We start from the raw sequence: 25,928 nt of genomic DNA, 5'->3' as shown, positions 1-25,928 counted from the left end.
CAGGGTTCTTAACCTTTGGTCCATGGACCCCCAAGGAGCTTGTGGATAGATTTCAGAGAATCCATGAATTTTGAGAATAAACAAATTATATCTTTATTTTCACTAGCTTCCAACTGAAATTCAAAATTGAATGATGATAATGATTATGATAGGTGGCATTTATATATACCTACTATGTTCCACCTACAGTACTAAGGTGCTTTACAGATATTCTCTTATTTAATCCTTACAACATCCCTATTGATGTAGGTACTAGTATGATCTTCATTTTATAGCTGAGGAAACTGAAGCAAGCAAAGATTTGATTGATTTGTTCAGGGTCACACAGCCAGTAAATGTCTGAGGCCAGATTGAAATTCAGATTCTTTTGATTGTAGGTCTAGAACTCTCTAATTGCATCTCCTAGCTGCTATTCCCTCCATTTGTGAATGTAGACAACAAAATATTGGTCTAAGGAATCCACAGGCTTCACTTAAACTGCCAAAGGGGTCCAAGACACACACAGAGTAAGGACTCCTACAATGGAGAGTGGTTGAGTGGGAGCACTGAAAGTTTAATTAATTTGCCTGGTATTACACGGTTAGCATTTCTGAGAAGCAAGTCTCGAACCCAAGTATTCCTGATTTCAAGGCAAAATCCTTATCTACTAAGACATGCTTTTACTGTTCAGTCATTTCAGTCATTTCCAACTCTGTGACCCCAGACAGGGTTTTCTTGGCAAAGATACTGGGGTGGTTGGTCATTTTCTTCTTCAGATCATTTTACAAATGAGGAAAAAGAGGCAAACAGGATTGAGTGACTTGCCCAGGGAAGTAAAGCTAGTAAATGCCCAAGACTGTATTTGAACTCAGGTCTTCCTGACTCTAGGCCTGTCACTCTATCCACTTCACCACCTAGCTGTCCCTCAAAACATATATAGTGAAACAAAATTAATTCCTGCATTATCTATATAGAAAAAAGTCTCTCATTGCATTCCAAATCCTTCACTAAATCTATTAAAAAGTGAGCGGCAAATTTCATCATGAGTCCTCTAAAATTATGGTTTATCATTGTGTTGAACAGTTTCCAAGTCTTTATATTTACAGTATTGTTGTTATGGTATAATTTGGTCTTCTGGCTCTGCTCGCTTCACTCTGTATAAGTTCATACAAGTCTTTCTGAATTTCTTTGAGCTCATCCCCTTCAATATTTCTTATCATGCACAATAATAATCCATCATCTCCATAAAGCATAATTTTTTCAACCACTGCCCAATTGGCAGGCATCTCCTTAGTTTCCAATTCTTTGTCACCATAAGCAGACATATAACTTTTGCTCATTCTTTGATTTCCTTGGGGATACAGACACTCTTTAGGGTATTTAAGGATGCCAAGCTATTTTATATCCAAGAAATAGAAGGCTAAGGCTTTTCTCTAGATTTTGGGATGCCCCCCCCAAAAAAAGAAGTGAAATGTGAGTTTATGTTCTGGAGGAAGGAAAGTCGTGTGACTAAAGTGTTGAGTAGAACTGTCATATGCCATTCTTCCTGACATCATATTGGTTCATTTCAGAAGGACTTCCAGCTCTAACAAAAGTGATCTAGGAAAAAAAAATCCTGGGGCCAATGTGAGAACAATTTGGAAGAAAATAATACAAGCCTTATCCCTACCTTATGACTTGGACTGTGTTCCCGAAAGTTTGTTTTCTAGTCATTTCTTTGGAACTCAATGCATTTTCCTATAGAAATAATGTTATGCATTGGGCATGTAGGAAGTAGAGCAGATAAAGACTCAGACCTGGAATGAGGAAAGCCTGAGCTCAAATGTAGCCTCAGATACGTGATCCTGGGCAAGACACGTAACCTTTGTTTGTCTCAGTTTTCTCATCTGTAAAATGGAAATAATAATAGCACTTATCTCCCAGGATTGTTATGAGGATCAAATGAGACAATAATTGTAAAACACTTAGCACACAGTAAGCACTATATAAATGTGAGCTATTATCGCTGTTTCTATGCCTATTGTACTTGAGTTAACCTGAGAAGAGTGGTGCCTTTTGTTTGTACTTTACAGTTCACATACTACTTTCATGCCTATATATTATCTTATTTGATCTTCCCTGCAATTCTGTGAGGTAGATCACATTGCTATTATTCTCCCCATTTGACAGATGAGAAACTCAGGCCCAGAGGGATAAAGTGATTTTCCTGACATCACTCAGGTAACAAGTAGCAGATCTGGAATTCAAACATGGGTCTCCTAAATCAAAATCCATTGAAGTGCAGAGCTGAAATTCAAACCAGGAATTAGGATTTAAAGTGTAGTGTTTTTTTCTGGAACCACTTTCAGTTTTTTTTTTTTTTTTTTCTGAATCTATTGAGGAAGCCATGAAGAAGAAAAAAACTTAAAGCAATTCTTAAGAACTCATTTTATTTCTCAAAATAATAATTAAATAGAACAACCTTCCTGCCGAATGAATGTTTTGTGCCAAAAAAGTACACTTTAAATATTATTCCATTATGATGTAAGTCATACAAATGAGGAAATATAATATCATTTTTCTACTTGCATAGGGGTATCTAGGTAGTAGAGTGGTTAGAACATTGGGCTTGGAATCAGGAAGACTTACCTTCCTGTGTTCAAATCTGGCCTCAGACACTTGTGTGACCCTGAGAAGGTTGCTTAATCCTGTTTGCCTCAGTTCCTCATCTGTAAAGTGAGCTGGAGAAGAAAATGGCAAACCGCTCTAATATCTTTGCCAAGAAAACATCAAATGGGGTAATGAAGAGTTGGACACGACGGGAACAACTGAACAACTCTTTCATAAAGTCATAGGTTCAGAGCTGGAAGAAATCTCAGGGATCATCTCATCTAATCCCCTTCATTTTATAGATGAAGGAGCTGAGGCCCACTTGTCCAGAGTCATAGAGGGAATGAGTACCAGAGATAGGATTTGAACTCAGGTTCTGTAGTTCCAGATTCAGCACTCATTCCATTATTCCACAATTTAAAAGCAAAGTATTGTCTTACAGACATACATAGAAGTAAAAGTTCAAGGGAAATAAATAGTTGAAATGGAAAGAAATAAATATCTTGTCTAAAAATAGGCATGAATCCTTAGAAATACTGTGAGAATGTAAGTGGAGAAGAACAAGCATCCCCATGACCAAAGGTCAGAAGGGAAAAAATTACTAGTTAAAGTAAGGCAATGGTCAAATCCCTGAATCAAGATGTTAAGGCATATAACACATTTTTAGAAGAAAAAAATGGCAATAAATCCATCCTTCGCACATCTGATAGCCTGTTTTCAAGGACCTCACCCAGGATTATTTCATTACTTAAAGGGTTTCTTAACAGTGATTTTATCACTCCTTCCACTGAAGGAGCGCACAACACCAGATGGTTTCAGGTATCACTGAAATCACCACTCCCTCCTCTTCAAGAAATTAATCACCCTGGGACCAACATTCTGGTGTTTGACACTCAATAAATGCTTTTTGACCTCCTGCCTACCTGCCTGATGATGAAACTCTGAGTGAGAGTCCATTGCCAGGCTCCTGTTTGGGGGGAATCTGTGCCACCAAACTCAAGGGTCACCTCCACACCACAGTGAGAAACCAGACCAAGGCATTACTGGCAGCAACAGGGCTGAAGAACAGAAAATGGTAGTATTTGATACGGAAAGCATTCCCAGAGAGGTGATGAACTCGGAGTCCAGAATGGGGCATCTGTCTTTTGGACATGGCTTGACTATGTCTATTTGTTACAAAGGTTTTGTTGTTCTGTTTTTCTCCCCTCACCCTATCTTTAGTAGAGGAGTAGAAGTGAGAGAAAAATCAGCTTTTGTTTATTAAAAAGAAAACACTTAGCATTCCTAAGTGCAACTAGGTGGCTCATTGGGTAGAGAGCCAGACCTGGAGATAGAGGTCTTAGATCAAATCTGGCCTCAAATATTTCCAAGCTGTCTGATCCTGGGCAAGTCACTTAATCCCCATTGCCTAGTCCTCAGGGATCTTCTGCCTTGTAACCAATACTTAGTATGGATTCCAAGACAAAAAGTAAGGGTTGTTTTTTAAAGCATTCCCAGAATGTATCATTTGTTGTCCCTGTGAAAGTGCTGCTTTGATACTCTGGCATTCCTGGCTGAGTCCTGACTAATCCTGCAATTGATAGCCACTTAAGGCTTGAGTTTCTCCATCTAATAAGATGGAGACAGTGATATATGGTAGAAAAGTCCTTTGGATAGTCATGCAGCATTGACGTTTTACTGATTAAGGCTGTTATGATTATGGTCCACAAGCTTATGAGAAATAAACTGCTTAGAGAGGTGAGATAAATTAAATCCTTGGGGTACCCATGGCACTGAAAATAATAAAAAAACAGGGAAAATGCCCATAGAGAGAGAGAAATGTGTGCTATTGTTTCCCCAATTTTTATTATGAGGAAACTGAAGGAAATAAAGGTTAAGTGACTTGCTCAAAGTCACATAGCTAGTTAGTGCTGTGGTAAGTCTATGGCTTGATTTGAACTGAGGTCTTCCTGACTTTAGACCTAGCACTCTATACCATCTACCTTCTTCCCAAGGGTCATCAAAATATGGAGAAAGGGATTGGAAGAGGGCAAGGAAGGAAGTTTTCATTATATTTTCTTGGCAAAGAATGAGAAAAGGCCCTCAGGGTCAGAGGACCGGATATTGTTGGAAAATTGAGGACAGAAGAGAAGATTGAGAATGGCTATTGTACTGAGTGGGATAGAGAATTAATTGTTGCTGTTGAGTTGTTTCAATTGTGTTCAGCTCTTCATGACCCCATTTGAGGTTTTCTTGGCAAAGATCCAGGAGTGGTTTGACATTTCCTTCCAGTTTATTTTACAGATGAGAAACTGAGGTAAAGAGGGTTAAATGACTTGCCCAGGGTTACACAACTAGTAGATGAGGCAAGATTTGAACTCAAGAATATGAGTTTTCCTGATTCCAAGCCCAGTGCTCTATCCACTGTGTCACTTAGCTTCACATCAAGAATTAATTAAGGAAGAATAAAAGGACTGGCTGACTGACTTCAGTGAAGGTCTAGTTGAAATTAGATGACATAAAATGGTAGTGGAACTAGTCTGCACATTTATCACAGTTCAATTTTTCACAGATGAGTTGTAGCAGGGGAGTGGAATTATTATAATAATCACAATCATAAATGTAGTAAAAATAGAAGGCTAGAGTTTGAATTTGGGAAGACACGATTAGCAATAAGACAAGGCAGAAGTGGATTTGAAGGCAGAAGTTAGTAGAGTTCATGCCAAGGAGTTGAGATTAGGAAGGTAGATGAGTATCAAATAATGCCCTGGGTGAGTAGAGAGGAATGAATGGATTGGAGGCTGCTGGCTCTTGAGATACTTATAATCTAGTTGAATGAGATAACATATACTTATAAAGGAATATACAAAATAGAAAGTAATTTTTTTTGACAGGGAGGGGACATAGTAGCAGCTAAAGAATTAGGAAAGGCTTCCCAATGGCACTTGAGCTGACTCTTGAATAAAATTAGAGTTTCTAAGAGGAGGCGGGTGAAGAATGAATACATTCCAGGCATGAGAGATAGCCATCACAAAAATGAGGTACAGTGCAAGAGGGACGATAAGATGAATAGTTTGGTGAGATGATATTATATCTTAGAAACAGCAATACTGAGTGACAATCAACTGTGAAAACTTGACTACTCTCAGCAGGACAATCCTGAAAGGCTTATGTTGGGCAATGCTATCCACCTCCAGAGAAAGACCTGTTGGAGTCTGATGAATATGGATCAAAGCATGCTATCTTTCACATCAGTGAAGTTATGGTTCTATTTTGGGGTTTTGGTTAGGTCTGAGTGTGATCATACAACAAGGGCCAATATGGAAGTGGGTTTTGTGTGACAATCAAAATCCAATTTTAAAAAAAAGATGATATATGTTAAGTAATATGTAATGAGACTTAAGAGGAAGAATTGTGAAGAAATGTAAATGTCAAACAGAGAAATTTATATTCAACAGTAGAGGTATTTAGGAACCACTGGAGTCTGTTGAGTAAGGGAGTGAATTGGTCAGTTGCTATCTTTTGCTTTGGGGAAATTGTTTTGGTGACCATGTAGAGGATGGACTGAAATGAGGAGCAATGAAGTAGAGACAAATTAGGAAGACTCATTTTCTTGAGTTCAAGACTGGCCTTAGACGCTAGCTGTGTGATCCTGAGCAAGTCACTTTACTCGGTTTGCTTCAGTTCCCTCATATGTAAAATGATCTCGAGAAGGAAACAACAAACTATTCCAGTGTCTTTGCCAAGAAAATCTCAAATGAAGTCAGAAAGAGTCTGATACTACTGAAAAAATGACAGAACATTCAATAGTCCAGGCAAGAGTGATGAGGCTCTGCCGGTGTAGGGAGAAAAGGATGAAAGTGAGAAGTGTTTCAGGAGGTAGAAACAAGGTTTGTCAACAGCTTGGCCACATAGGATGAGTGAGAGTAAGGTGCTGAGGATGACACCAAGGTTGTGACCCAGAGTAAATTATAAGGATGCTAATGCCCTCAAAAGAAGTTAGGTAGTTTTGGAGAGAGCTGTGTTTCGGGGTAAAGATGAGTTTCGTTTGGGGCATGTTGAGTTTGAGATGCCTAAGGAATGTTCAGTTTGGGACTAAAGCTTTGCTGGTTATAGAGCTATGGGAATAATTAGAAGAGATCATAGATCTAGAACAGGAAGGGTACCTCAAAGGCCATCTTTCTACATTTGAGGAAATTGAAGTATAGGGAAGTGAACTACCTAAGATTACACAGGTAATCAGCAAAGTCAGGATTTGATTACAAATCCTCTAATTGAGTGTTCTTTTTCCTGCACCATGCTGCTTCCTTCAATGAAAATAAAACCCATGTGAACTTCCAAGTTGACCAAGAAAGAGGGTGTAGAGAAGGAAGGGAAGAAGGCCCAGGAAAGAGCCTTGGGATACATCATCCACAGTGAGAAGTCATGATGTGAATAAAAATATCCCCACAGAAGAGAGAATGTCCAGTTTGAGAAGGAAGTCAATAGAAGGTGGTCAAATGTTGTAGAAGTCAAGGATAATGAAGTTTGAGGAAAGGCTAATTAGAGGTTGATGATGAAAATGGAAGTTGAATTATAAGTATTTATGGTCAAAGGATCATAAATATAGACCTGGAAAGGACCTCAGAGACCACCTAATCCTGTGGTCCACAGAAGTTAGCTGACATGCCCAAGGTCACACAACTAGTGCCAAGACCAGCAAGAAAGTCCACACAAAGACATGGAACTTTGGTTGGAATCCATCTGATCTCAATTCTGTAATCAGAGCATCCAACCCTTTATAGCATTCCTATTTTCCTGTCAGTAAAGCTGATAATAAGGTATCCTTAGGATACTTTGTAATCCCTAGGAATCTTATATCTAGGGTTAAAAAATGCTCTTCTATGTTAATGAAAAAAGAAGTCCGGGCACAACTTTTTGTATTAAATTTTTTGCATGGAGGCAAATGTGAAGGTTTTGAAAATATGTCTTTCAAAGAAAGAGGAAAAGGCATACAGATAAAAAATACTTATAGTGGTCCTTTTCTCAGTGGTAAAAAAATTGGAAACCACAGCAGTGCCAACCTATTAGGGAATGGACAAACAAATTATGGCATATGAATATAATGGAATATCATTGTACCATAAGAAACGATAAAATGGACAACTTTAGAAGAAACAGGAAAGAACTCTATGAAATGATGCAAAATGAAGTGAGACCTGGGAAGTAATTTTACAATGACAACAATATTATGAAATAAAACAACCTTGAAAAACTTTAGAACTCTGATCAGTGCAAGAATAAGCCATCAGTCCATCCAATTCCTGCTAGAGAAGTGATGGACTTATCAGGAATATACCTCTTCAAGAATGCCCCATGTGGGAATTTATTTTGCTAGTCTAAATTTAAGAGATTATACTATAGACATGATGAAGGATTTATTTTTCATTATTTTTGTTTTGTTGTTATTGTTTAATAAAAAGGCAATAGGAGGAATAGATTATAAAAACATGTCAAAATCAAATTTTTAAAAATTTAAAGAGAAAAAATAGAAAACATTTCTCTTTATACTGCACTCTTTATCTTTTGTCATGATTTTCTGCTAGTCCAATAATTCTTAAATTGTTTCTCCTGGATCTATTTTCCAGTCTGTTATTTTATCAATGAGGTATTTCATATTTTCCTCAATTTTTTCATTCTTTTGATTTTGTTTTATTGACTCTTATTGCCTTGTGAAGTCATTTGCTTCTAGTTGTTGAATGCTAATTTTTAAAGACTGAATTTAATTCCTGGCTTTTTGATCATCCTTTTCCTTTTGATCTGTTTTTCTTTGTGGGTTATCTTTCCTTTTCTTTGCCTTGTTTTCAAGCTGGTCAATTCTGGCTTTTAAGACACTTTGTTTTAGTTCATTTGTCTCTGTTTCCAGATGACCTATTTTGCTTTTTAAGTTCTTTTCCTAATTTTCTTCAGCCTCTCTTAATTGTTTTTTGAATTGAGTTTTGAGTTCTTCCAAAGCCTATGTCCAATTTGCTGGAGCTTCTGAGTTTTTGCTTGGTGTTCCTTGATCCTCTTCTGTTCTATTTGTTCATTACCTGGACAGAAATTGTCGATTGTAATTTCTTTTTTCTTTTTCTGTTGTTTACTCATATTCCTAATCTCTCTCTCTCTCTGTCTCTCTCTCCCCTTCCCCCCCTCCATTGGCTGTATTCTTGCTCTTCTTATGTAAATAAGTCTTGACTGACCACACATTTTAAAACCAGTGGAAATGCAAGTTAGCTATGGTGGGGGGGGGGGCGGTTAGGGGGTGAAGGGTAAAGTAAAAACATGAATTATGTAACCATGGAAATTTTTTCTAAACTAAAAAACTAAAAAAAAACAATCACAGACTACCGAGTGTCAGCACAATAGATGAGGGAGGGGCCCCGGAACCTTCCTTTTTTCTTTTCCTTAAACAGGAGAATTCAACCTTCTCTGTGTACCTTTTTAATTGAATGGAGCAGGAGGGTCTCCCACTCTGACCTGTTGTTGGATTTGGTTTTCTTGAAGCACTTTGTTTTTGATTGGTCTGGAAGGGTTTTCACAGAGGACTCAGCTTTTGCTGCTTCTAAATCGCTATCATAACTCTGCCCTTCCTATATATCCCCACTGCATCTCTTTAAAGATGACAGTGAATTTAAATATGCTGCTTACCTCAAATAATGTTCTTTTTTTAAATATGTTTCCATGGTTCCTCCCCTCTTCCTCCCCTCTCCTGGAGCTGACAAGTTCACTGGTTTATACTCAAAACCTATTTCCATAATATTTGATTTGTAATAGACTAATCTTTTAAAAACCAAAACCCAAATCATATACCCATATAACTGAGTAATAAATCATATGGATTTTTTGTTTTTTGTTTTTGTTTTTTTTGTGTGTGTATTTCTACTCCCATAATTCTTTCTCTAGATGTGGATAGCATTCTTTTTTCTTAAGTTCCACGGGATTGTTCTTGATCATTGCACTGCTATTAGTAGCAGAATCTATTACATTTGATTGTTCCACAATGTTTCACTTTTTGTGTACAATGTTCTCCTGGTTCTGCTCATCTCACTCCTCATCAGTTCATAAAGAAATCCTCCAGTTTATCATTCCTTATAGCACAATAGTATTCCATCCTGGTCCCCTGAATGAGTAGTTAATCATTCACTTACTCTAAATCAACCCCTTAATTAGCCTTTTAACTCCTATTTTTAATAAGAAATATTAATAGGCAATAATAATTGTTGTTTCTTTTTAATGTCCCTTTCCTTCTCTTTTTTCCACTAAAGGAATTTAGTGCATTACTTTCCCTGTTAGAAGTAAAAATGCTTTTTCTTTCCTCATCAGTTAGTCAGAGATTCCATGACAACTTGGAAAACTATGCCAAACACAATACTGGTTAGTCCAGCAGAACACTGGAGCATCTTGTTGGCGGTGGCAAGTGAAATGGTAATGATTTGTTTGAAAAGTTTATAAGCCTCTTGAATTGAGGACCAAGTTATCATTTCTGGTGACCATGGAAAGCTTTTAAAAAATCCCTGAGCCATGGTATGTTAGTAGAATGTCACTACTTTACCATGTTTCAGAAATAGGGTTCTGCTTATGTAGGATTTATAGTTGAAAGGCAATTTAGTGGCAGGATTGATGATGCACATGTAATCCTTGCTACTGACAGACTAGAGGCTAGTTTGAGCTCCTGAACTCTGATGTTGATTGCAAGAACACACTAAGTCTGGCACCAATGTGGTAAGTCCTAGAAGGTCTGACTAAGGAGGAGTGAACTGGGCTGGGTCAGAAATGAAGGAAATTAAACCTCTTGTGCCAGTTAGCAGTAACATTGGGCCTGTGAGTGGCTGCTGTACTTGTAGTCTAAGACAGATAAGGGGACCCAGGCAAAGAGAAAAAAGAAAGTAATATTTGAAAAGCACAATAGCATTAATTTTCTATTCACATTCTGTATTTGAGCATCAGCTGCTTGTTTTTTTTTAAATTTTTTTTTTAAACCCTTAACTTCTGTGTATTGACTCATAGGTGGAAGAGTGGTAAGGGTAGGCAATGGGGGTCAAGTGACTTGCCCAGGGTCACACAGCTGGGAAGTGTCTAAGGCCGGATTTGAACCTAGGACCTCCTTTCTCTAGGCCTGGCTCTCAATCCACTGAGCTACCCAGCTGCCCCTGCTTGTTTTTAATAATAAATTCTCTATCTGTAAATCAGTGTATTCACTGACTTTATTAAGCAATATTTTCTCATATCAAATATGGAAAACCTTATTCTAAAATCCCAGAAGTTCCCTCTCACCCAAGGCTCTAGTCACTTCAATGGTACAAGTATGCAGGAATGAGGAAATTATAAAAGCAATATAGTGACAATAATCTCTACCAAAATCAGTTTTTCTTTTAGATTTCCCTGAGAAGAAAGATACTGTAATTTTTTTATAGTGTAATCTGATCAAATTGCTGCTTTGGTGAAACAGAATGTCAACAACTTCCACCATTCAATTTTATAGGGCTTCAACTCTGAAACCTAGGTACATCCTCTTAAATGCCAAATGAGTTAACTATTTCACTTTTGTTTAACCTAGTATTTGTCTGCATGGACTATCCTCTTGCAGTCTCTGAAGTGGACCTTTATTCAGCATATACCTTTAGGGACTAAGCCACTTGGTTTTGAAAGCCCCATTCTGGGGCCACGATGTCCTAATGGGTAAGAGCCCACTTGCCTCCACCAGATCTGACCAGCCTTCAACCTGGCAATCTTTTTGCCATTTTCCCTGCTGCTATCTCTTTCCCACATCCACCCAACAACCTCTTGCCCAGAGTAATTAAATCAATTAAGACATTACTTTTGGAGAGGCCATTAATTGACTCAGCTATGACTCTACTCAACATACTAATGACTTACTAGAATAAAATGCACTTCCTTAGCGTCCACTATCTTTTGTCTATTAAAAATAAGTTCCTTGAGGGCAGGAACTGTTTTGGTTTTGTCTTTGTATCCCCACAACTTAGCCCTGTACTTAATACAAAATAAGTACTTAATAAATGCCTTTTCATTCATCTATTCACTCCTCCTTCTATTTGTCTTGGTTAGTGAGAGGTGCCAGACAAATGAGGATTAGACAAATACTGTCCTAATTTTCACAAAAGAGGAGAAATTGGATTTTGCAAACTACAAATTGGTGAATTATATGTCGATTCCTGACAAAATTCTAAAATGGATAATGAAGAATGCATAAACATTTTAGCAGTGATCCAAGATGGACTTATGAAGAACAAGTCATGTCAGACAACCCTTTTCCCTTCTTGACAAAATCACAAGACTGCTATATTGAGGGAATGCTATAGGCTTCTACATCTGCATTTGACCAACTCTATCATCTTTTTTTTGTGGTCAAGATGGCCACATATAGAGAGTATGATAATGAGCTACAGTTTAAAATGGTTGAATGTTTCTAGAACAAGTTTTCTAGACATAAAAGTAACTTATTAAATGTTTCTTGAGTTGAATTGAATTGGACTGCTGGATGCATTTGAGTTATTTAGCCTAGGAAAGAAAACACTTAGAAGAAATATGATAGCAATCTTCAAATATTTGAAGAACTAAAATGTGGATTAAGCTGCTTGGACTCAGAAAGGAAAGCAAGGACTCCTGGGGGAAAAGTATCAAAAGAAGATTTGAATCAACATAAGGAAGTTTTCCAGACATAAAGCAATTCCCAAATGTAATTAGGTGCTTTGAGAGGTAGCAAGTTACCTATCACTAAAAGTATTCAAACTTTTTAGAGCAAAAATCAAAATTGGCACCAAATTAAGAGAATATGAGTTAGAGGATAAGAGATTACAACTGAAATTGCTCTGACCAGACCTGGTCAAATAAACTATTTATACCAGAAAAGAAACAAGACACATCTTAAAATAGACTTTGACACGGACTTTCATAATTTTCTATGGAAGTTTAATCAATATAAAGCAATCACCACAGAGAGGAGCCCTAAAGGACCTAGAAACTGCCTCTGCTAACATAAAAGAAATGGGAATCCTTGCTTAGTTAGACCATAAATGCCAGGCAGAAGAAGGAGACAAGTTTGAAATAGAGAAAGCCTGCCACATATGAGTCTCAAACCCACAAAACTAGAGCACTCACCATTTCAGAGATGAGGAAACCCTTTGTGTAGGCAAGGATGCCTGAGTGTGGGAAGCCGTTCGATGTATTAAAGCCATTGGAGAAATAGGATCAAATTTAGGGCCTGTTATCTGGATTCCCTACGTGACCAATCCAGACTAAGGCAGTCTTTGTGTTTGGTCCTGGTCACCTGAGCCCAAAAGGCTCTGGTACCGGCAGGTAGGTTAATCCAAAAACAACTTGACCCCTCCAAGAGGCTATTAGGAGTCATTTAGAGAAACAGAGTCTGTAACAGATATTTTATCTGGATCCCATTACAAAATCATCGACAAGTAAAACTGTGTGTATGATTTTTCTGCACTGAATGTCAGGACAGACAGAACGGGCCATCTAAGATAAAAATCTGAGGCTCCTCTTTTGACAGTCTTTGATCCCCACCTTTCTTAGAATTCTTATTGGAGAGCTTTGAAGTGGCAGACCAGCATCTACTGAGTTAATGATTCCTTTCCTTGATAATTGAAAAGCCTGAATCCTAACAAATGTTAATTAGATAAGAGTGCATATTCAGATTAGAACTGGCTCCTTTAGGATTTGACTGGTGAGCATTTCCCTGGGATATTTCCTCTCCCGCAATTATCCCCTGCTGAATTGGGGTTTGGAATTTGACCATTTGTCTTTGCATCTGTATTCTTTAGACTTCAATGGATTATGTATGATTTATTGCCCCTTACCAACTCTGACTCCTTTTTTGCTTGAAATGAGGATATAATAAACTCCCAAGCCCGCAGACTTTGGGACAGCATGGGCTAACCACTAGTCTAGTTGTTCTCATTTTCTTTCTCATGCCTTAACCATCCTATGCCACCACGTCGCTCAGGACCCCAAAAAATTATGTAGAGGCATGGCTCCCTATACCTGAGCTGAGCTATGAAGGAAGCTAAGAAACAGAGATGTTAGGGACACATTGCAGTGTGGAGAGCTGCCCCTGTCAAGGCCCAGACACAGGAGATGAGATGCTGTATAGAGGAAATTCCAAGTAGACCTTTCTACTGAGGAAAGCAGCATAAAATAAGACTAGAAACTGCAAGATTTTTAAATGACAAAAACCATTGATTTCTAAGACAGCATTAAAGACTATTTTAAATCAAGAAAATATAGGTTAGAACTGAAAGGGACCGAAGCAATCATCTAGTTCTAATATTTCACTTGAAAGACATTGAGACTGAGAGCAAATAGTGAACTGACTTGTCCAATGTCAATTGGTTAGTGGCAAGTTGGAACTAGACACCAGGTCTCCTGATTCCCCGTCTCTCATTAAGAATTGGGTGTGGGATCCATGAGGCTGCTGAAACTTTTTAAAGATGTTTTGGCAGAAATATTTTGTGGAAGATCAATACTTATTCCCCATGTGTCCCTAGGGAAAGGAATCCTTCATTTTCAAGTCTCTTCTGTTCCCACTCAAAGGTCATAAAGGATTCATTGTTCGTCTTATAATGGTCAAGAGTTGATTTCCCAACCTTTTTTTTTCTGTTTCCAAAACAAAGATAAATTTTCATAGACTTTAAGGCTGAAGAGACTCATTGTAGACAATTTCCTTTCCCTGGTAATACCACTTAACTTCTTCCTCTTCTCCTTTAAAAGGAATGAAAGCAGATACAGGTCTATTTAGCACCTGATGTTGAATTTAGAATCCACAGAAAGAATCAGATACCTCTAAAACTTACCCATTGTACAGCCACGGGAAAATCTTTCAACTTCCCTCAGTCTTAGTTTCCTGATCTATAAACTGGGGATAATATTGTCTCTAGCACTACCCTCACAGAGTGAGAATCATAAGGTCATAATATAGTAACTTGGTGGTGCAATGGATAGAGGACTGGGCCTAGAATCAGGAAATTGTTCAGCCACATCTAACTCTTTTTGAGTTTATTTTGAGATTTTCTTGACAAAGATACAAAAATGGTTTGCCATTTCTTTTTCTTTTTCTTTTTTTTTAAACTCTTACCTTCCTTCTTAGAATCAATTCCATGTATTGGTTCCAAGGCAGAAAAGAGGTAAGGACTAGACGATGGGGGTTAAGTGATTTACCCAGAGTCACACAACTAGGAAGTGTCTGAGGCCAGTATTGAACCTAGTACTTCCCATCTCTAGGCCTGGCTCTCAAACCACTGAGCCACCTAGCTGCCCCCTAATTTGCCATTCTTAATGACATGAGTTCAAATCCAATATGAGACACTTACTAGCTGTGTGACCCTGGATAAGCTGTTTAAATTTCTGTCTGCCTCAATTTCTTCTTCTGTAATAATATCACATATCTGCCAAGGGTGTTGTGAGGATCAAATGAGATAATAATTGTAAACCACTTAATTTTAGTACCTGGCACATAATAAATGCTATGTACATATTAGCTATTATTATTATTATTGTTAGATATAGTATATGTAAAGTGCTTTGACAGCTTTAATGTACTATATAAATGTCAGCTGTTTTAAGTATCTGAGTGGGGTACAAATAGAGGTTTCAAGTTCCTAAGGTTGCCTAGATCCTGAGGTCCCAGAAATAATGGTCTGGAGATGGCACAGAATAAACACACACAAGTGCACATATCTCATACAAGAGTTCTTAAATCTAGAGTCCATGAACTTCTTTTTTTTTTAAAAAATAATTATTGGGGACAGCTGGGTAGCTCAGTGGATCGAGAGCCAAGCCTAGAGATGGGAGGTCCTAGGTTCAAATCTGGCCTCAGATACTTCCTGGTTGTGTGACCCTGGGCAAGTCACTTAAACCCCATTGCCTAGCCCTTACAACTCTTCTGCCTTAGAGCCAATACATAGTATTGACTCCAAGTCGGAAGGTAAGGGTTTTAAAAATAATAATAATAATAATAATAAATAATTATTACATTTCAATATAAAAGGTTTCCTATGTAATCTGATGTTTTTTATGAATTTTAAAATATTATTTAAAGATGAGGTCCTCAGGCTTCACCAGACTCCCTAAAGAGGTCCATGACGCAAAAGTATTAAGTCTTAGTTTAATGCTTTAGTCTAGGATACTCTACTATTAGTACCTCCCAGATTAAAGTGGAACAAAGTTGCCCTTCACGTGTAGCATGGGATTGTGGTGTGACTTGAACAGAGGCAGACTATACATTGCTACCTTCTCCTCCCATCCTTCTCCCAGGGAGACTTTAACTCCTGCCAAAAGGATAAGCAAAAAGTTGGGACCCAAAGTTTGGCTCCTCTCCTCTCCTCAGAGAGAGGGAGTACTGGGTTAGAATAATATCTGTCCATTCCCTCAAATATTGTTAGAGTAGGGGATATGAATTCCAGGCTCAAGCTAAGCTTTTGGTCTATATTCATTAATGGGAAAAGAAAGACCCAATGTTTATATCTAAACCTTGACTCTTCCCACTAAATACCATTTCAACAATGAACGCATGTTGCAAAAGAAACTCATTCATCCAAGTGGTTTGCAAAACAGAAATCATAGAGAGTAATGCAAAGAGGAATATGTACTAGACAATACAGAGTGAAGAAAGTCTCCCATTAGAAGCGAGGTATTTCAGTATAACCAAGAGAGAGTCCCAGATCTCACCCAACTAATGGGAAATACCAGAAGCCTCTAGTGTAACAAGGTGGTCATAGGGATATGATGGAGAATGCCAGCTCCTTTCTTGTCAACTTCTTCCCAGTCTTATTCTCCCTTTAGCAACCTGAAGTGGAGTTGGTATCATCTATATTCTCTCTCTAATCTGGAAGCCAGAAGCATTTGAAGCAACTTCACAGATACCCTCTGCAAAGATAAGGAGTGGATCCACCAAGATCCACGCTAATGTTAATGTGAGCATCAGAACATGATGGAATTATTTTTGTCATTATTTTTATTTTTCAAGTAATAATTTTTAAAAGTAATCAGTTCTTTCCACTACTCCTCCCTTCTTTGTAGAACAATTTTGGTTTTTAAGAAACCAAGTCCCTCAGTACATATTTATATATCCTGGCAAAATGAATTCCCACATTAGTGATGTCCAAGTGATGTCTCTTTCTGTACTGTAAGTTCATCACCTCTGTCAGAAATCAAGTGGCATGTTTCATCTTGATTCTTTTGGACATATGATTTATCAGAGTTCCAAAGTCTTTCAAAATTCTTTTTCTCTATAATTTTATCATTGTACAAATTGTTTTCCTATTTTTGCTCACTTTGTTCTGCATCTCTTCCTGATGCTGAATGGTATCCCACATTCCACCTTCCCTTTTGTGTTTCCTGACTGCTTGGGGAAAAGTGTGTGGAGGAATGGGGAGGAGCTAGCATTCCCAAGGGTTGCTCTTTTAGAAAAAGGCCTAGGACAGGTTTCTCAGAGTAATAAATAGGTGAATTTAGGCATATTTGATATGGTACATGCAGCTTATCAAGAGCTATGTTACACACAGAGGTCCTGTGTACTCCCCTAGGGATCTGAGCCAAAGAATTTCCCGAGAAGTGTTGGGAAAATCCAATGGGTTAGGAACTCAGGAAGGAAATGCTGAGGTTTCCTCACTTAAGCTTAACATTGTATGGTAGAGAACCTCATGGCACCATAAAAACAATACTTTTTGCAAAAGGTCATCAAACTCACACCATCCCCAATATCAAATTTTGTCCCAAAGGATCTATTTATTTGAAAGATTTTCTGCAATGTTCACTTTACAACTGTTATAAATGTGACTTTGTTCATTCAAACTCTGCTCTTAAAGAGTTTGGAGTCATTCAGACAGAGGTTGGCTTGAAGTTATGTTTTCCAAATCTATAACAGAAACTCTGACTATCCAAACTAAAGGTATCAGGTCAATAGAACATGTAGTGTTTTAGCCAGAGGACCCGAATTGAAAACTAGGCTCTTCTACTTTGTACTTGTGTGACCTTTAGATCTGAGTTCTGTCATCTGTAAAATAAGGAAGTTGGACTAGATGATTTTTTGGTTTTGAAGATAAGAGGTAGGATGGTGCTATTTGTAAGTACACTCAAGCACTTCAGAATAATATTTCTTTTTTTTTTTAATTTTTTAGAAAAATTTCCCCTGGTTACATGATTCATGTTCTTACTTTCCCCTTCAACCCCCCTCCTCACCATAGCTGATGCGCATTTCCACTGGTTTTAACATGTGTCATCTATCAAGACCTATTTCCATATTATTGATAGTTGCACTGGGGTAGTCGTTTCGAGTCTACATCCCCAATCATGTCTGCATCAACCCATGTGTTCAAGCAGTTGTTTTCCTTCTGTGTTTCCACTCCTGCAGTCCTTCCTCTGAATGTGGGTAGCATTCTTTACCATAAGTCCCTCAGAATTGTCCTGGGTCATTGCATTGGTGCTAGTACAGAAAGAAGTCCATTACATTCAATTTTACCACAGTGTATTGGCCTCTGTGTACAACGTTCTACTGGATCTGCTCCTTTCACTCTGCATCAGTTCCTGGAGGTCATTTTGTCCTTTCCTTGTCCTCAAAGTAATGAAAAACCATTCTCAGGAACTCCTTGAAGAGGAAACAAACCTAGGCAGCTAGGAATCTATCATCTGGGAGGCTTAGGCCACCTGGACAAGTGTATACTGCTTATCGTGGGCTTCTGCTCATGCAAGTAGACATTTCCTTTTGGTGAGTGAAACTAAGAGGGAGAAGAACTCCCCTTCCTTGCTACATTCCATAGTGGAAGTCCAAGGGAGACAGAGAACCAAGCTATTTCATGTCTCTCTCCCAAAAAGAATCTGCCTCCTTTGACTTTGAATCACCAATCTTAGAAGCAGCCTTAGTCAGTGCCTTTTGTTCCCCAACAAAGGCTGGTACCCAGTTACCACAATGATCATAGTGCTGTAATCTTAAGTTGAGTGGGAGAGCTCCTCAAATTGATCAGTAGTTCCTCATCCTCCCACTTCCACAAATGAGTTTTTGTCTAATGCTTTGCAATTCAAACTTTGGGTTTTATTAAACTGATCACATAACAATAGGAGGAAACTTTAAAATAGCCTGATTTGGGTAACAATAACAACTATGTCTCATCACATGCTTTTAGTGAGACCTGAATGTAAGTTAACTTATCTTACACTTAGGGAATTTCTTGGCACTCATCCAATATCATTCTGAACTTGGCTTTCCCATCTGCTTGTTATTCTTCTCAGAAATCTCTCCAACTCTAAGATGTTTTTTATAATCTGTACTTCAAATGCATTTGCAGATCATATCAAAGTTATATAGAAACTAAATCCTCATTAGATTTTTATCATTTGTTAGTCTGTAGCTGTTTGTCATGAGTATAAGTTCTATTTTGCTTAAAGTGAATCCTCCCATAATTAGAACCTTTGGAGAAATCTTTTTTTTTTTAACCAAACATCTTTAACTTTCCCACTTTTGAAATATAAGCCTTAGAAGAAAAACATTATTTAACTATATACCTCTTTCATTATCTCAGAGTCCTATTGATTATTACTTGGAACTGTTTCTCTGAGCTGCTTCTTATTTCTATTTTCCCAGCCACCACCACGATCCAGCTCTCATTACTCTGTGTTTGGATTACCGAAACTACTGGTCTCCATGACTCCAGTTTATTTTGGTATCCTTCCTTCCAGTACACAGCTGTTGAGATAATCATCTCTAAAACACCAATTTAATCAATCAGTTAACATATACTCTTTGTCTAGCCTGATGCTGTATAAAATCCCAACCCCTCATTTTGTTTTCAAAGTCCTCCGACTACTACCTTACCTCGAATCTCATTTTCATTTCTTCTTAATCTCCTGTACTTTGGTCAAAATAATCTGCTGACTGGCCCCAACACATGATTTATATACCTTTTCATGTTTTTGTCTATTTTATTCTTCCTATTCCCCCATAAACATCTCCATTACATTTTCTTCAAAGCCTAATTCATAATTCATCATCCTGGTATATATTATATTGATTCACATTTGCTGATATGTCGGTTTGTAAATAGATTTAATCATTTCTATTTCTTTAATGAAATGGCAAATTTCTTTAGGGTAAGGGCCATTTCTGCCATTTCTTTTGAAATACTGTTCCTGATTGTTCCTCTCCTCCCATTATTTCATAGTACAGTACTCAGTGGATTGGACAAAATCATTAAATATTGTTGATTTCTTGATGGTACTGGTGGACTTTGGCACCAGATGTATTTTTCTAAATTCTAGATTCCATTGGTTAAATCATTTATGTTAAGATGAGTTTCCTGAAAAATATAACTTTTTATCTGTTAATCATTCTCTCCTTTCCATTCCTTCCCTCTCTTTTCTTCCCTCTCTTTCTCCTTTTACCTTCTTCCACTATTCTTTCTCTCTTCTATTTCTCCTTGTTCCTTTCTCCTTCTTTCTCCTTTCCTTCTTTTTTCCTTTCTCTCTCTCTTTTCCCCCTTCCTCTCTCTTTCTCTTTACCCCTTTTCTCCTTCTTTCGTCCCCCATCCCTTCTCTTTTTCTCCAATTTAGAATGCACTATTGCCTGCAGGACTGAGACAGAAGGATCAGACCACAAAACCACCTACAGGTCCATTTAAAAGAGATGATCTTCTGGATCATTTGGAAAAACAAGCTAAAGAATTTAAGGACCGAGAAGATCTAGTCCCCTACACAGGAGAAAAAAGAGGTATCAAATATTTCTCCATGTGGGCCATGGCCCTGCTAATTGATTTCACAAGATAATTCTAGGGCTCATGTTATGTCATCTCTTTGACATTGTTTATGTAGAATAAGCTAATGTTTATATGATGCTTTAACCTGCAAAGCAGCTTTTATTCTCCATTTCATTAGATCCTCACAACAACCATGTAAGGTAAGTACTACGGGTATCATTGTCCCTATTTTACAGATAAGGAAGTTGAAATTAAAAGGGATTATGTGTTTGATTTGCTCATGGTCATATAGCTAGTAAGTATCAGAGGCAGGATTTTAATTCAAGTCTTTCTGAAGTACAGTGAAAGAACACTGGCTCTGCAATGAGAACTCGGTAACTTGATTTCAAGTCCTGCCATTGCCCCACTGCCTGTATGACCTGACGCAAATCGCTTAATTTCTTTGGGTCTCACTTTCCTTACCTATAAAATGAGGAGATTAGATTGGATGACCTTTGAGGTCCTTTTCTAGATATATAATCAACTACAACACTATGTTGCTTCTTTGTTGATTTAACACATGTGATAACAACAAGGAGGCAACATTGGTTTTGTTTTATGGGCTTTAATATCGTAAAAGATAATTTTGTCCTACTTTGTACACATCCTCATCAGACTTTGTTGATAACAGCTCACATTTTTTGTAGTCCTTGACAGATGATGACTCATTTTACATAGAGGCTCTTACTTGATTCTCACAAAAAGCTTTTTTTTTTTAACCCTTACCTTCTGTCTTTGAATCAATAGAGTATTGGCTCCAAGAAGAATGGTAAGGACTGGACATTGGAGGTAAAGTGACTTGCCCAGGGTCACATAGCTAGGAAGTGTCTGAGGCTAGATTTGAACGTAGGACCTCCTGTCTCTAGGCCTGGCTTTCAATGAGCCACCTAAATAAATGACCCTACAATAAACCTTAGGGAAGTTACAATAGGCATTGCTTCTCCCTTTCATCAGTTGAGGAGGCCAAAACTCAGAAAGGTTGTGACTGCTAATTGGTAGAAGCACAGGGACCCAGACTCAAGTGCATCATCCTTTCTGCCATATTGCCTCTTTCTTGTTGAGTATATGACATTACAGGTCATTCAAAAAATGGTGCTACTATTTGTCATCATTATGTTGGTGAAAGGATCTTTTGTGAAGGCTTTCTTTCTTTCTTTTTTTTTTTTTAAACCCTTACCTTCCGTCTTGGAGCCAATACTCTGTATTAGCTCCAAGGCAGAAGAGTGTTAAGGGTAGACAATGGGGGTCAAGTGACTTGCCCAGGGTCACATGGCTGGGAAGTGGCTTAGGCCAGATTTGAACCTAGGACCTCCCATCTCTATGCCTGGCTCTCAATCCACTGAGCTACCCAGCTGCCCCCATTGTGAAGAGTTTCTAATTGTATCTCAGATTCCATTGAGGTTGAACCTTCATTAGAAAACTAACATGGTTTTTCCAGTTCATATAGAAATCCTCTAGTTCTTACAGCATAATGGTATTTCATCACCAACTGAAAAGACTGCCAAAAACTGATGCAGAGTGAAATGAGCAGAACCAAGAGAACACTATACACAAAAAGTGAAACATTGTGGAATAATCCAGTGTAATGGATTTCACTACTAGTAGCAATACAATAATCCAGGACATTCCGAGGGACTTGGGAGGAAGAATGCTATCCTCATTGAGAGAAAGGACTATGGGAGTAGAAAAACACACAAAAAAACTTATGACATCACTTATCACTTGTTTATATGGGTATATGATTTGGGGTCTCAGCTTTAAAAGATTGCTCTATGGTAAAAATGAATAATGTGGAAATAGATAGCAAATGATAACATGTATATAACCCAGTGGAATTACTTGTCAGCTCTAGAAGGGAGAGAGAAAGAAAATGAATCATGTCAACATGGAAAATATTTTTCTAAATAAAAATTTTAAAGGAAGAAAAAGAAAACTAACATGGGCCCAAGAGGAACAACACTGTTCTAATCACCTTTTGTGTGTTTTGTCTTTGGGGGGAGAAAGAGGGTCCAAGAAAGTAGAGCTGGTAGTCCTGAACCAGTGATTCAGTCTTCCTGGGGATCTCTGAGTATATGCATCATTCCACCAATGCAAATAAATAACTCATCTTCCACTTTTAATCTTAGAGGATTGCCCAGAACATTGAAAAGTTAAGTGACTTGCCTTGGATGTGCCACAAATTAGATCTGGGTCATTTTTACTTCAAGGAAACCCTTCTGTCTACTAGGCTAAGTTGCCTCTCTTTATGTTCTATAAAACAAATAATCAAAAAGTGTTGGGGGTTTTTTCTTAACACAAACATTTTGATGTTAGTATTTAGTAAATTATATGACTGCTAAAATATATAGTTGGAGATATTTGTACACTGCAGACATCATACATTCCACAAGCTTTCTTTTCCTAATCACCTCAAAAAGTCCATCCTAGTATGATTTCTTTGCATAGTTCTCACCTGAGTGCCCCAGTTTCTCCTTCCCTGTTTTTTTTTGCTTTTGTTGTTCAGTCAGACAACTTTGGTCACGATGCAGAAAAAGCAATAGGCAGGACAGTGTTCCCTAATGTTTGGGGCTCACAACCATGTGGTATATGTTAGAATGCCGAGTTGTTTTATTTAAATTGTCACAGAAAAGGGGAGGTTATCATGAGGTCATAGATCTAGGAAGGAGGACCTCAGAGGTCCACTAGTCCAATCTCCTCACTTTAGAGAGGAGACAACCAAACCCAAAGCAAATTAGTCACATAGGCTGACATTTTTACAAAAAGTAAGTCTCACAGGCAGGATTTGTATTCAAGTTTCTACTGTACCAATAAAACTGGAAAGTGAGAGAAAGTGGCAGACTCCATCAATACAATTCTTTTTTTTTTAACCCTTACCTTCTGTCTTAGAATCAATTCTTCGTATTGGTTCCAAGACAGAAGAATGGTAAGGGCTAGGCAATGGGGGTTAAGTGACTTGTCCAGGGTCATATAGCTAGGAAGTGTCTGAGGCCAGATTTGAACCTAGGACCTCCCATCTCTGGGCATGACTCTCAATCCACTGAGCCACCCAGCTGCCCCCAATACAATTCTAAATGGAAGAAGAAAATTGCCTGTTTGAATTCTCAGAATAGGAAGGAGAGAGAGGGCAGAGAATTCAGCCACAGTTAAGCCAATCACTACTACCCTGACCCCTTCCTCCTCCTCTTATTAAAAATTGCTTGTAGTTGGTCAAACAGAATTTATTTGTCTCTCCATATTCTTATTGCCTAATGAGAAGAAATCGATCAGGGAACACTTAGAGGGCAGATATAAAAGGGAGAAGAGGAAAGTGTATGACTCAGATTCATCTCAGAGATTAAATACCAAAGCCCTGACTGTTCTGATTTGACCTCTTATGTTTCTAAGACTCAGAAACTGCACTGACAGCAAGGAAATTCCCAATCTGCATTGTTTGCTATTGGGGTTTATCTACCTTATCAGAGGTGACAGGGAATTGACTATTCATATTGTTGGTACTTCATGTTGGTGTTCTTATACTACTGTGATTCTAATAAATTAATTACCTGTATATTGGACCCAAGCACAGTGTAGTGGATACTATGTAGGACTTGGAATCAGGAAGATACAGATCAATCAGCATTTCCTTTCAAAACTTAATAGCTGGGCTTCCCTGAGAAAGTCACTTAAAATATTTTATCTTCAGTTCTCTCTTCTAGAGGGAATAATACCTTCTAGAGAGGTAATACTTGTAGTGCCTTTGCCCTAGATTTTCTGGGAGGATCAAATGAAAACATTGAAAGTACTTAAAAAACTTAAAAGCACATGTGAATAGCAAAAAAGATGATGATGATGGTGATGATGATGATGATGATATTGATATTATATCTCCATATCGTATATGCTTCCTCCCTCTATGAGGCACAGATACAGAAGATATGAAAAATGTAACAATATTAATAATAATAGCAACAACAACAATGATAATAGTAGCAATAATAATGATAATAAATAGTACTTTCCCAATAGGACTTCTCTTTAGAGGAGAGATTTCTTGGTAGAGAATAGACAGAAAGAGAAAAAATTTGTAGGAAAAGCTCTGGACTTGGAATCAGAGGACTTGGGCTCAAACACTTATTACATGGGTAACCTGGGCAAGTCACATAACCTCTGTTTCCTTATTGGTTGTCCTTTGGGTCCCTTCCAGTTTTAAATCTATGACCTTATGAATACCCAGTTTGCTCCTCTCCCTCTGCCTTTCTAGCCAGGTTAGGCCCTACCCAAATTCTTGTCTTGCTGCCAAACAATCACTTTACTCTGCAACCCAGCAGAATTATGGGGCCAGTCTCAAGATCAAAGGATCTAGTACCAGCAATGTCAATTGCTCCCTGTGGCTTAAATATGAGAGCTGATTACAGTCCCATTAAGGAGAAATACTGTAGAGTTTACTGGCACAGATTTCTAGCTGCTTTTTTTTGCCCCTCCCATTTCTGTCACACTGATTCCAAATTGTACTAACAATGTGTGTGTCCCTCTGTGTATAAAGAAAAAAAACCCTAGAATTATTTTGGATTTGTTCTGTAATTTATAAAAATAAAAAAATAAAAAACTAGGGTGTTATGAGATTACAAACTGCTGAAAGAGCATGGATTGTTTTGCAGGACTCATTTATATTACAAGGGAGAACTGGTTTTTGTCAGTCTGACAGTGCCTAGAATATATCTTCTTCTTAAATTATTTAAAGGAAGCAAAGATCCATTGCTTCCAAGAATTATGAAATAATTTGTTTCACTAACTCAGGGCAATTAGTTCGATTTCAGCAACTCAGAAAATCTGTTGCATGACAGCATGCTTATACTCAGGAAGGGAAGGGAAAATTTGGGACACATTGTCCAACGGCCTTTCCTTCTTCACTCTGACTCAAGAGACAATGAGATTGAAGGGCAGCCTCAGCTTATTGTTTTTGGATAGGCAGGAATACTTTGTGAGTGAAATGAATACTTAATGAGCTAATGCTCATTTTGTGCCCTGTGTCTGGGGGGAGGGAGGGTGACTTTCCATGCTGACTGTGTGTTTCAGGAGAGGGAGAAGTCAGTAGGGGCTACATCTGAAGGGCTGGGATAAGTCAAAGATGAATTTGTGGAAGATGAAATGATGAGTAGGCTTTGGAGAGGCAGATAGGGGAGGTGGGACATGCCAGGCAGATGGAACAGCCTGAAGAAAATCACGTAGGATTGAGCCTCGTATGGCTATGGGACAAGGAAGAGACTAGCCTGCCTACAATGAAGGGTTAGCGTTAGGAATTAAGGAGAGAAAAGGTTGGAAAGATTTAAGGCTCTAAAATCTCCGTTGAGAACGTGAATATTTTATTCCAAGGACTGTATAGAATGTGTCATATTATAATCACCATCAGCTTAATTTTATATAAAATGTTATCATTCTAAATGATGTCTTATTTGCTCCCTATAATAACTACGAATTAGGAAGGGCAAATATGAAATCTCTAACCTACAGATAACTATAGATCATGTAATTATGTTAAAAATCTGGTTTAGTTCCTTGTCTTTCTATGCCATCGAGGTGATTCTAGTATCTGGCAAGAATTGGCATTATACATCCTTAAGTGTTCTA

General features: G+C 37.9%; 1 protein-coding gene across 2 annotated transcripts in view; it reads left to right on the top strand.

Moving 5' to 3' along the window:
- Nucleotides 1-25,928, top strand: part of TMOD1 (tropomodulin 1) — a 130,228-nt gene that overhangs the window by 48,422 nt on the left and 55,878 nt on the right. For both annotated transcript variants that reach the window (XM_044660846.1, XM_044660854.1), the window contains exon 3: nucleotides 20,140-20,296. In XM_044660846.1, the coding sequence (XP_044516781.1) occupies nucleotides 20,140-20,296 (157 nt within the window). The remainder of the gene's footprint in view (nucleotides 1-20,139; nucleotides 20,297-25,928) is intronic.

This window comes from Gracilinanus agilis, chromosome 1 (assembly GCF_016433145.1).
Source record: "Gracilinanus agilis isolate LMUSP501 chromosome 1, AgileGrace, whole genome shotgun sequence".
NCBI classification, from domain to species: Eukaryota; Metazoa; Chordata; class Mammalia; order Didelphimorphia; family Didelphidae; genus Gracilinanus; species Gracilinanus agilis.
The sequence above is the reverse complement of the archived record's forward strand: the minus strand, read 5'-3'. Positions and strand labels throughout refer to the sequence as shown.